Genomic DNA, 13,235 nt, shown 5'->3' with positions numbered 1-13,235 from the left:
AGATTTAAGGCTGATGGTGCACGAAGTCATTTAAGAGGATCAACAATTAGGTATTTTTGTTTATCTCTAAATATGTATGCCAGAAGAATTTTAATATTAGTAATGGCTAATGGTTCTATCATAGTTTTTTGTTTTTGTTTTTTTTTTATAACCACATTAATCCTAAGTCTTTTACAAGAATGAAAGGTTGTCTGCTGGGAACACAATGAAACATAATTATTACTGAACATTTTATAAAGTACATACTACTCACATAAATGATACCACAAACTTCTAAAAAAATGAAAAATAATGCCTCTATAGATCTTTCTATACTAACCAAGGTTTCGATTTAATGAGTTTTATTTAAAATATCCCCTTCCTAATAATGGGCATTCCATTCTCTACGTGAATGCCAAAACCAATGGATTAAAACATTGCAAGGCCTGAGTAAAAAGAATGAATGACTTCATACTTAGAGGAACAAGAGTTAGTACTTGGACCTAGAGTTAGGATCAAGAATTAGTTCCTTTAAAGAGTAGTGTCTTTTGGAATCAAGGCACACTATTTGCCGGAGGAAAGAAAATTTATCTTGGTCATTTAACCCATGGCAAAAATCAAATTCCAGTTAGATTTTTGGTTTTGACTATGCACCAGTTGTTGTCACCTTTATCATGAATTCAAGTAGCTTTAAAATATTTTGTCCATCCAGTGAGGGAGCATTTATTCCTCATTTATACCATTAATTCTCAACTTGATAAAGAGGTCTAAATAGTGAAGAAAAATTGACAATCATACTTCTACGAGTTCTGCTTAGATTAACTCAGCGAACAGGTGAGTTAATGATCTGTGCCCTCTGAGACAGTGAAAGAAGGATGAAGGAAACAGATCTGGGCAAGCAAAGCACACTAACACCAACTGAAGTTTTACAGTTCATACTACAAAAGTTTATAGGTACAGGGAACTGGAGGAATGGTGAAAAAAAATTGAAATATGTTCAGACCATTACAATATTCCCCACTTATCACAGGCATTGAGTTATATCTATACATATATCCTCACACATCTGTCCATGTCAGGGACCTTTAACAGACTATTAGGAACTGGTAAATACATGGAGTTAAAGAATTAAAAAGGTAAACGCTGCCACCCGTTTGTTTTGCCAATAAAAGTCAGTAAAACCGGTGCTGAACACACAGTTCTGGGTCTAACTAGGCCACGCTGGGCTTCACTTCACAGGTGTTTCATTCAGTGTGCCAGCTGCCAGGATACCCCAAACATAAGCAACTAAGCTCAACTGCCCGGTGCAGACAGCTCCCGTGTCTTCTACTGGATCATCAAAGTTAGCCTTTGCTCTCATTGCCACAGGGTAAAATCAGAAAAATAATTTGTCTTAGGAAAAGAGTACAGCCCGCAGGAAGCAATTCAGGTTCATGCTAACAGCAGACAACGTGTTTGGGTTGTTCACATAAAAAAGGTAAGCAAAAATCAGAAAACTTAGAGCAGCTTTTACCATTCACTCTGAAAACTACCCTTTGCTTTCCCAGAGAGCAAGCTGCTCAGCTCCACAGTCACACCCCCTGGAGAAGAAGTTGCACTCACCGAATAGCGAGAGGACCCCACAGGCCGTCCAGATAACCAGAGACATGCCCACGCTGCCGGTGTTCTGGAGCACGCCCTTAGGGGAGATGAAGATTCCTGCGCCAATGATGGTGCCAATGATGATGGAGATTCCCCTCAGTAAGGTGATTTTCTTCTTCAGCACCACTTTCTCCTGCTCAGGTGGCTCTTTGCTGCCCATGGCAGGCAGCTTTCCCTTAGCATTTCCCTGCAGGTAACCTCCATTGGAGATGGTGGACACAACAGGCTTCCTGACCATGGCAGTGGCACACGGGGGAAAAAACAAAACAGGAAGAAAAAACTTTCAACTTTGATGTCTCTTGGTGTGACTGATCGATCTCTTCCTCTATGCCTTCAGATGGTCTGTCTCAGTGCTATTGTGTTCACAGGTGAAAACTCCAAAGTTGTATTTTATCACTCCCAGCTATCTAATTACGCCTCAGAAACACCTGTGTGTCCATGGTGCTGTGGGTTCCTCCACCTCCTTCTGCCCCCAGTCCTGCCGTGGCTGCTGCTGCTGCCCTATCATCAGAAACCAGCTCGGCTTCCTCAGGGGCTTGTATTTAAGCTCCTGCCTGTCACACCAACTTACTCCAGCTAAATGATGATGCAAATTCCCCAGGTTTGCATCAGCCACAGGAGAAGGCTCCAGCATTACTCAGCTCTTTTTTTTTTTTTTTTTCCAAACAGTAGCAGCGTGTTGCTTAACTGACCTAAGCTTTTCAGAGAACAAAGCAGGCACTTAAAAGGGATTTTAACCAATCCAGAAGCAGTAAATTCAGAACAGACCTTCCCAGAGATTTCAAGCAACTAGTGAGGGAAGGAACGCTGTTTGAGCGAGGGGGAAAAAAAAAAAAAAGAAACAGGAAATAGACTGCTTCATTTTAAGGAGTTTCTTTTTTCTTTAAAGCGCATGTAAAAAAGTTTTAACTGTTTTGATAATAGAACATAACCCAAAACTACATTGTTTATAAAAATAAAATTTAGGTTTCACAATTTGTATCCTACGTATTTTTTTTGGGGGGGGTGCTTCTTAGCAACACAGTCAGGTCTCCTATTTACAAAGACAGAATGAGTCTATGCTATATGGCCGCTATCACACACATAACGATTGTAAGCATTACTCATCGTTACGGGATAGAACTTTTTCCTACCGTCCATAATAAACCAGGACTTAAAATTGTCATGTAAGCATGACAAATTTAAAAATCACAGTGACTCCAGAAAAGTCATTTTGTGATTCTTACCACTACTGGTTGACTTCCTAAGATGAAAAAAAAAAAAAAAAGATAAATTTATTCGTTTACCTTTTGTTCTCTTGAATTACCAAAAAATAAAATTTTTAAATTAAACCATCATTGCAATTATATAAAAACATGCACAGAGCAAAAGCCTGTATAAAAAGCAGTTCACAGGATAATAAGAGTTGCGGAGGGTGACAGCATTATGTATGACTTTCTTTTTTTCTAAACTGTATGAACTATTATTATATTGTGATTATCATTTGCAAATGCATTAAAAATGTAAGCTAAGATTAAATTGTTTACTTTGAATGAGTAAGAGTATTTTTAAACTCTAATAACTTTCTCAGTTAAGTGTCCACAAAACAAAAACCAAAAACAAAGAAATCGTACATATCACTTTTGGCTAGTTATGTGTGGTTGTGCATTTAGTTTGGAGTTAGTTATCATCGCCCTGAAGCTACAGGTACAAAAAAATACACACCATTAAATATGCTTCTGAATCTCTGAAAACTGGGAGAGTGTAGGTCAGACCATTTTCTGTATGTTGGTTCTCCCCTCCAATTACCTGAGGCTACATCGTTTTTTTTATATTATCTACCTAAATTCCACATGATTTGCTTTAAGTGCACCTAGTCAGGGTGTTTATAAAGTCCAAATAAATACTTTTTCTCAGCTGCTATATCTTTTCAAAATATAAAAATGGATACTTTTCCTCACTCAATATCTTTGAACCTCCTAGAGCAGAAGCTAAGGAAAGATTGTCCTGTCACTTCTTCTCCATCTCCTAGATGTCCTTCCACTCACACGACTCTCAATGGGGAGAAGAGAGGCTTCTGTTTCCCCAAAAGGGGGACGTATTTTTATTAGCTCTGGAGAAATTTCAGTTAAATGTAGAACACTAAGAATCCCAGGCAACTACTTTCCACCTTTAACTAAAACAGAACCATGCTTCCATTTTAAATTTTGTGCTAAATGACTAAACTAATAAATTGAGACCAAAAAATAAAAAGTTCTTTCAACATCAAGTAACATTCCCTTACTTTGAAGAATTAAAAAATATGCATTTATGAAGAAAAGTTGCTGAAGTTATACTAACGATCGAAAAGGGCTGTACCATCATGTGAGAGAGAGTCATACTCAAAAATTCCAGAAAACTGCACATAACTACCAAAGACCTCATTATACCTTTTCTGGTTACCAAGAAATTTGCAGAAAACACAGGTTATAAAGAATATGTTGAATTACCTTCACTGTTAGCAAATCCTTATAATTAGTAGCATTAAACTTGCAAACTAAGAATTTGGATGGTGTTCAAATGTGTGTGTATCATAAAAATGAGTTCACAGCAAATGGATTTATATTCTTCCTCCTGCTTCAGGTCTATTTCAAGCACTCCTGAAAAATTGAGACACTATGCTAGTGTTATTTATCTAACAAATTTTTAATTTGCTAGAAAAAAAAAATTTTTTTGTTACTGTAGGTCCTGGTGTCACAGTGGTTAATAGTTTGGCTGCTAACCAAAAGGTTGGCAGTTCGAATCCATCAGCCACTCCTTGAAAACCCTATGGGGTAGTTCTACTCTGTCCCATAGGGTCGCTATGAGTAGGAATGGGCTCAACAGCAACAGGTTTGGTTTGGTTTTTTTTCTACTCAAGGCATAACCATGGCTCCCTACAAGCATCTGAGTTGAGACAGACTCTGAGGTATAATTTACCGTCCAGATGAAGACCTCTGGATCAAGCTGGGATTTTGCCTCAAATTGTACTTTCACTTGTCTTCTTCTCTTTCCTTATCAACATTTCCTGAACAAACCAGTTGCATATGATTCTTCATCTCATGGTCTTTTTCTAGAGAACCTGAACTAAACCAGTTGCTACTGAAAGTAGTCTAGGATGCAGACTCTAAGAAAGGGATCTGTAGTTGGCTCACTCACCTACCAAATGCAGCAAGGGCCCATCACTAGTAGTAGAGAGCTGATAGCCCTTGTCAGGCTGTTGCATTGCAATTACTAAGAACTTACCTAGGATGAACTAGGATAGGACAGAGTTAGAAGGAGATACACTGGCTTGTGCTATCTTGCATTTGGGAACATTAGAGATATTCCTCTTAATGTCAGTATTAACACAAAGACATTCATTATCACTGCTATCATTTAATGGTGTCTTATGAAGAACTAGAAAACCCTAGTGGCGTAGTGGTTAAGAGCTACGGCTGTTAACCACAAGATTGACAGTTCCAATCCACCAGGTGCTCCTTGGAAACTCTATGGGGGCAGTTCTATTTTTTCCTATAGGGTTGCTATGAGTCAGAATCAACTGTACAGCAATGGCTTTAGTTTTTTGGTATGAAGAACTAAGTGCAATCAGACAAGAGATAGTAATTAAGTGTTAATAAAAATGAAAAAGAGGAGGCAAAAATTCTCAGTACTTCATGAGTAACTTCTTTGGGGGGAAGAATCCACAAATAACAATTTTTTAAAAAAGAAAAAAAAAAAAAAGCCCTACTATGATTAGGAGTATTTCGCTAGGTAATGGGTAAAAAACAATAGATATGCAAAAATCAGCAGATTTATATATATATATATATAAACAATAACCAGTTAAATGAAATAATGAAAGAAATTTTGTCACCTAAATAACGACACCAAAAAAAATTTAAAGCTTAACGATAAACTTAAGAAATATGTAAAAACCATATAAAAAAATTAACTTCACCAATTAGAAAAGTATGTGATGTTCTTGGATAGGGAGACTAATATTATAAAACTGTCGATTTTCTTTCTAAGTTAATTTGTAAATAGGACATGATCCAAATAAAAATGCCAAGAGTTTCTTTTCTTTTTAACTAAGAGATTTTTCAGCTATACAATTTTTTTTTTAATTCTAAAAAATAAGAGGGAGTGCTAGATTGTCAAAATACTAATACTTAAAAATATTAAAACTTCATTTCTGGTATATTAAAAACAGACTGATACAGCAGAATATAAGTCCCAGAAATTGATCCAAATACATTCAGGACTTTATCAAATGATAAATGTGCCATCTTATACCAAGAGGAAAAAACGGATTACTCAATAACGATTAGAGAAATCTATGTAGCCATTTGGGAAAAAGGAAAGTAGAATCAATTTCACATACCATACAACAAGAATACAATCTGAGTGAATCGAATGTATAAAGGTAAAAATGAAATAATGGAAGTGTTATAATGAAACATGGTAGATTTCCTTTAAACCTTATAGGACATAAGTTTTATCTACCTGAAATATCCACCAGAAGGCATGGAAAATAAATAAATAAATTTGACAAGATTAAAAAAAAATTCCATATGTCAAAAAACCATAAAGACAAAAAATAAAATGAAAATGATATTTATATTTAATGTCATAGTCAAAGATCTAGGCTCTTCAAATTTAACAATTTCACACAAATCAATAGAAAATGAGCAAAGGATATGAACAAATTCTTCAAAGAAAAGGAAATACAAATGGCTTTCACACCTATAAAAAGATGTTTGACCTTACTCATGTTGAGAGAAACATAATTCCAGAAAGCAAACAAGTGTTAATCTTTATTGAAGTACTTTTTATTGACTAAAATAGGTATAATTTAAATGTCAAATATATATATATAACAAGGGATTATATATATATATTTTTTTAATGATGAGTCCACAGTGTACTCAGAAAAGAGAAAAAAAAGGAAAGTTAAAGAATCACAGCTAATAAACACAAAGAGAATGAGAAAATTAGAACATTAATATAATAATTGAGATAAAGATCATTAATAAATGTCAAAACCATTGAATGAAAGTTGTTCAAAAAGAGAATATTCACATACTTATGAATTATCCCTACTTATAAATTTCAAAGAGACAAATATACTTTTACAATGGGAAATCTGGTCGTCACCAATTTCATAAAGTGATCAAAATTAATACCTTGTTACCTGTTAACATAGCCAATATATTGGTAACTCAATATTGTCTATGTAGAATTCTTGCCAAAAATGTTTAACCTGAACTCAATGATGAGGAAAGAATTAGAAAAAAAACAGAATATGAGAAAATCCATTTGATAACTGAACTAGGAGCTTCAAAAAACTCAATGAAATTAGAAACAAAAAGGAACTGTTTAGGTTAAAAGAACAAATGCAGTTCGTGAAACTTGATTGGATTTTTAAAAGAATGACATACATGGGATAATTAAGAAAATTTGAATAAGAACTGTATTTTGGATGATATGTGGTATCATAATTAATTTTGTTCAGTGTAAAAATAAAATTGTGATTACATAAAAAATTTTTTTTTTTTTTTTACATAGCAGAACATAAATATTTTTTAAAGACGTACGTAATCATCTAGGGTAAAGTGAAATTAAATGAAGTTAAATATTAACACTGCATTGTAGCATGTATAACAAAAGTTTAGAAAAAACAGCAATGTCCATCAAAAGTGGGATGGTTAAAACATTACCTAAATATAGGATGAAATACTAACAGCTATTTAAAAAAATTAAAAACAGTAGGACTATTCAGGTTCCTGTACATAAGTTCAATCTACAAAAAAAAAATTTTATATGCGCACAAACTAAACAATTGTAAAATTAAATATTTTTAAAGGTATCATTAAAAATTGCAAAAAAAAAAAAAAATGTAGAATGCCTGAGAATAAAGAATATTATAATCTTTACTGAAATTCTTACAAGAAGACCTAAAATAATAGCCGTATATCTTTTTTTTTGGAATGGCAAAATTCAATAGTTTAACCATAACAATTCTCACTACACGAATTGATATATCAAACTGAAATTAAAATTTAGCACTTTATAAAACTGGACAAGCTCATTCTAATATTTATGATCTATGTTAAGGTGAAAGGCTAAGAAGAGCCAGGGTAAATTAGGGGGAAAAAAAATAGCAAGAGGAGGGTTCAACTAACATGAAATCAAAATATTACAAAAGTATAGTGTTAGACTAGTGTGATGTTGATACAGAGATATATAAATAGAACAATGAAACAAGATAGAGAACATATAAAAAAGATTCAAAGATATATAAAGCCTCTGGTATGGCAGGAAGCATTACTAAAGAGTGGAAACAGAGTGGTCTGTTTAATACATGGTGTTGGAATAGCTGACTGTGCATACAGGAGAAGTTGAAATTAGATCCCTACCTCACACCAATCTGTCTTGGAAGAAGTACAGTCAGAATGCTCCTGAGAAGCAAGGATGACGAGACTACATCTCACATACTTTGGACATGTTATCAGGAGGGATCAGTCCCTGGAGAAGGACATCATGCTTAGTAAAGCAGAGGGTCAGCAAAAAAGTGGAAGACCCTCATTGAGATGGGTTGACACAGTGGTTGCAACAATGGGCTCAAGCATAACAACAACCATGAGAAAGGTGCAGCAGCTTCTTGGAAACCCTATGGGGCAGTTCTACTTTGTCATTTTGGGTTACAGTATTTCCTTCTGTTGTTCATAGGATCGCTATGGGTTGGAACCAACTAGACGGCACCTAACAACAACAGCACCTCATGCCATATACAAACAAAATAATAGGTTTTAGAGAAATTAAAAAACTAAATGAGATAATCAAATCTTATAAAATTTTACAAGAATGTGAGTGAGTAAATTTTATATCATCATAGTAGTAAAAGATTTCTCAACAAGTCAGGCATCTACATGACTTCTTGTCTCACATAACAAGTTCTCTATTCGAATGTCACCTAATCAAAAACTGTTTCTTTGACTGCCAGACGTGAAATAGTAGCTTCCATTCATAATGCCTATCATTCTCTACATGATTATTCTGTTTTATTTTTCTTCATAGCAACTATTACCACTGCTGAGATGAAAATAGAGACTTCCTCTATTGTCTTCACTGCTGTACCCCCATAGCCTAGTAACTGACACATGCTGTTGTTGTTGTTGTTATGTGCCATCAAGTCAATTCCAACCATAGCGACCCTAAAGGACAGAATAGAACTGCCTCATAGGGTTTCCAAGGAGTGGCTGGTGGATTTGAAGTGCCAACTTTTTCATTAACAGCCTGAGCTCTTAACCACTGCACCACCAGGGCTCCCAACTGACACATAACCCATTGTCATTGAGTTGATTCTGACTCATAGCAACCCTATAGAACAGAGTAGAACTGCCCATAGGGTTTCCAAGGAGAGGCTGATGGATTCAAACTGCCAACTTTTTGATTAGCAACCAAGTTCTTAACCATTACACCACTAAGGCTCCAACTGACACATCATAGCCCCTAAATAAAATTTTAAAGTTGTGAAAAGTCAAAAAATCCATGGCTGTTGAGTCAATTCTGACTCATAGTGACCTTATAACACAGAGTAGAACTGCCCCACAGAGTTTCCATGAAGAACCTGGTGAATTTTAACTGCCGACTTTTTGATTAGCAGCCATAGCACTTAACCACTACGCCACCACCAGGGTTTAAAGCAAAAAAAAACGTGAAAACTATAAAGGAAAGTATTTATAAATTTACCACATTAAATTGAAATTTATCTGTATATTAAAAATCACCATGAACATAGAAACAAGGCAAATCTGAGAGATGATACTTATTTTGCATTTGGCACTACTCTAAGTCTTTTAAGAAGGACTAAAAATCCATAATATATAAAGATATATATGCAAATCAATAAGAAAAGATGAACAATTCAATGAAGAATGGATAAAGGATTAAATCAGATTATTCACAGAATAAAAAACGCAATGGACAGAAAACATGAAAAATTAATCTCATTAGGGACACAACCACTTTATTGACAAATGTCGATAATAATCATTGGCTGAAAGACCAGCACCACTTGGGAAAATTAAATAGGACAGATAAGTGAAGGAAGCAAATGCGGTCAGGATACACTGCAGAGATCTCAGCCATGGTCTATTTTTTTTTTTTTTTAATTTTATTGTTCTAAAACATACATAACAAAACATTTGCCATTTCAACCATTTTTACATGTACAAATCAGTGAAATTAATTAGTTACCATGTTGTACAACCATCACCACTATTTCTAATTTTTTTTTTTAATCACCCTTAACAGAAGCTCAGTACCTCTTAAGCGATGACTCCCTATTCCCTGTCCTGGCTACTCCTAATAACCACTAGTAAATATTTATGTCCAAGCATTTTTGTATTCTAAGTATTTCATATAAGTTGGGTCATACAATATTTATCCTTTTGTGTCTGACTTGTTTCACTTAGCATAACGTTTGCACGATTCATACATATTATACCAAGTATCAAAACTTCATTTCTCTTTATAGCTGAATAATGTTCCATTGTATGGCTACACCACATTTTGTTTATCCATTCATCTGTTGATGGACACTTGTGCTGTTTTCACATTTTGGCTATTGTGAATAGTGCTACAAAGAACATTGATGTGTAAGTATCTGTTTGAGTGACTGCTTTCAGTTCTTCTGGGTATATACCTAGGAGTGGAATTGCTGGATCATATGGTAATCCTATGTTTAACTTTTTGAGGAATGGCCAAACTATTTTCCACAGCAGCTGCACCATTTTACACCCCCACTAGCGATGGATGAGGTTTCCAATTTCTTCATCAACTACATTCTTCAGTATATATGGTGGTTCCTCTTTGCCAGTTGCAGACCACAGCATATAAAGAGATGAGTGAGGTCACCACAGGCTTTCTGGAAACATACCATCTTCTCTCCATGTGTATTGTGACATAAATAAATCTGGAGAAATTCTGCATGTAAGCTAATCTGGGTATGTGCCAGAATCATCTCACGTGGGCCAGCTGTACCTTGTCAATCTCAGAATTGTGTGCAATTCACAATTTGATTACAGGATACACTATGCTACACCCAGACATGAACAAAGTTTCTCACCCATCCCCCCCAGGTCCCCCAGGCTAACATACACCTTCATTGAGACAGGACCGGAAGAGAAAATACATTATTTTCAAATCACATAGAACAGTATCAAATCTCAAAACAATTAAAGAAGAAGCACCATACTGATTATGCTCTCCAACCACAATGCAATGACATTAGAAGTTGGCATATGGGGAAATAAATATTCCCATTAAGAAACTCATTGGTCCAGGTGTCTGGGGTCTTAAATGCTAGCAATGGCCATCTAAGATGTGTCAATTGGCCTCAACCCACCTGGAGCAAAGGAAAATGAAGAACACCAAAGACACATGGTAAAGAAGAGCCCAAGATACAGAAAGGGCCACATAAACTAGAGACTACATCAGCCTGAGACCAGAAGAAATAGATGGTGCCCGGCTACCACCAATCACTGCCCTGACAGGGACCACAGCAGAAAGTCCCTGATAGAGCAGGAGAACAGTGGGATGCAGATCTCATATTCTCAAGAAAAGATCAGACTTAAAGGTCTGACTGAGACTTGAAAGGACCCTGGAGGTCATGTTCCCCACACCTTTTGTTAGCCCAAGACTGGAACCATTCCCGAAGCCAACTCTTCAGACAGGGATTGGACTGGACTGTGAGATAGAAAATAATACTGGTGAGGAGTGAGCTTCTTGGCTCAAGTAGACACATGATACTATGTGGGCAGCTCCTGCCTGGAGGGGAGATGAGAAGACAGAGGGGGACAGGAGCTGGTTGAATGGACACAGAGAACACAGGGTGGAGAAGGAGGAGTGTGCTGTTTCATTAGAGGGAGAACAGCTAGGAGTACAAAGCAAGATATGTATAACTTTTTGTATGAGAAACTGACTTGATCTGTAAAGTTTCACTTAAAGCACAATTTAAAAAAAAAAAAACTCATTGGTCTAAAAATAAATGATAAGAAATTTAAAAATTCTTACAGATGAATAAAAATGAAAATAGTATAACTAAACTTTTGAAAGCAGTTAAGGACATGCTGAGAGGAGAATTTACAGCCTTGACTGCTCAAATTAGAAAAGAAGAAAGACTGAAATTTTATAAGGTACATGTTCATTTTAAGAAACTAGAAACAAAAAAAGTAAGTCCAAAGAAAGTAAAGAAAAAGAGATAATTAAGATAATGAAATAGAAGATGAAGATAAAAGCAGGAATATCAACAAACTCTCAAGCTGACCGGAGAGTCTGATGAAGTAAAAGCAAACCTCTGATAATATTGATGATGAAAAGAGAGAATGAAGAGAGTATATTTATGAGATAAAAGAGATATAATACTAATGATGCAAGTGAAATTAGAAAGATAATAAGTGAATGTTATCAGCAATTTTATTCAAAGAAATTAAAAATCTACATGAAATGAACAAACTCCTATTGAAAGTCACTCTAACAAAACTAACCTATGAAGACGTAGAACACCTGAATGACTTTGTAACTATTAAAGACTTCTTAAAATCTCAACACAAAGTTAACGCAAAATTCAATGGTTTCGCAGATGAATCTTAGAAAATTTTTCAAATATCAGTACATTTGGAAATTTGAGTGTCCAAGAACCCACTGGTTTCATTCATAAGAATTTAACTAAGAGAAATTCTTATACTTGTGCACTGGACTATGTCCACGAAAATGATCAGAGCAGCACTGTTTATAAAAGCAAAAAATTACAAACCACTCAAATTTCTTTCAGCTGGAGATAAATAAATTGTGGTTTATTCACACCATGAGCTATGAAAATGAAGAAACTCCAGCTGCATGTAACAACATGGATGAACTTTACAAAATAAATAATAAAGTTCCAAAACCATTCAATATGATACTCCGCTCCTGAAGTTAAAAAACAAACAAAAAGCAACACAAACACACAAATTCCTAAAAGGCAAGGAAATGATAAACACATTGAAATTCAGGTTTATGAAATGTAGAGAGAGAGGAGTTGGGAGGTGAATTCATGGGCTTCTATGATATTATTTTTAAAACAAACAAAACATGAATGAAAATATGCATGGACTAATAATGATTTTGTATCATGAACCTAGGAATATAATAAATATGATTATAAAAGCATAATTAAAAAATACAAAAAGCAAAGGCAAACAGAAAAAATCAATCTACAAGGAATAACATTGAAAGTAAAATATGCTGCAATAAATATGTTCGAAAGTCCTTTCTGGTGCCTTATAGTAACAGTGGATTATTGATTCAATTATAATGTAATTCTCTCCAGCAAATATCGTAGTGCAACTCTTGTTCAGCTGGTGTGTGTGTCTATCTCCAAAATAATAATAAAAATCTAATATATGGCATAATACAATGTGAGGGCCAAGGAGGGAGGATGTGAAGACTTTGGCTAACAGGCAAACAGCGCAGAAATACAAACATAATTGTGACCTCTGAAAGTCAAATAGATTATACAAGTGTGTGTTTGTAGGAATGGGGGAGCTGAGATGATAAAAATGATTCATAAAGATGAGAACCTCTACAGTAGC

General features: G+C 35.1%; 1 protein-coding gene across 1 annotated transcript in view; it reads right to left on the bottom strand.

The window, feature by feature from the left end:
- SLC7A11 (solute carrier family 7 member 11) overlaps nt 1–2,352 on the bottom strand; it is a 90,810-nt gene extending 88,458 nt beyond the window's left edge. The window contains exon 1 of the mRNA XM_049885274.1: nt 1,582–2,352. Within this exon, the coding sequence (XP_049741231.1) occupies nt 1,582–1,858 (277 nt within the window). The 5' untranslated portion in view covers nt 1,859–2,352. The remainder of the gene's footprint in view (nt 1–1,581) is intronic.
- Nucleotides 2,353–13,235: the final 10,883 nt, after the last annotated feature.

The sequence above is a fragment of the Elephas maximus genome, chromosome 5 (genome assembly GCF_024166365.1).
Source record: "Elephas maximus indicus isolate mEleMax1 chromosome 5, mEleMax1 primary haplotype, whole genome shotgun sequence".
NCBI classification, from domain to species: Eukaryota; Metazoa; Chordata; class Mammalia; order Proboscidea; family Elephantidae; genus Elephas; species Elephas maximus.
The sequence above is the reverse complement of the archived record's forward strand: the minus strand, read 5'-3'. Positions and strand labels throughout refer to the sequence as shown.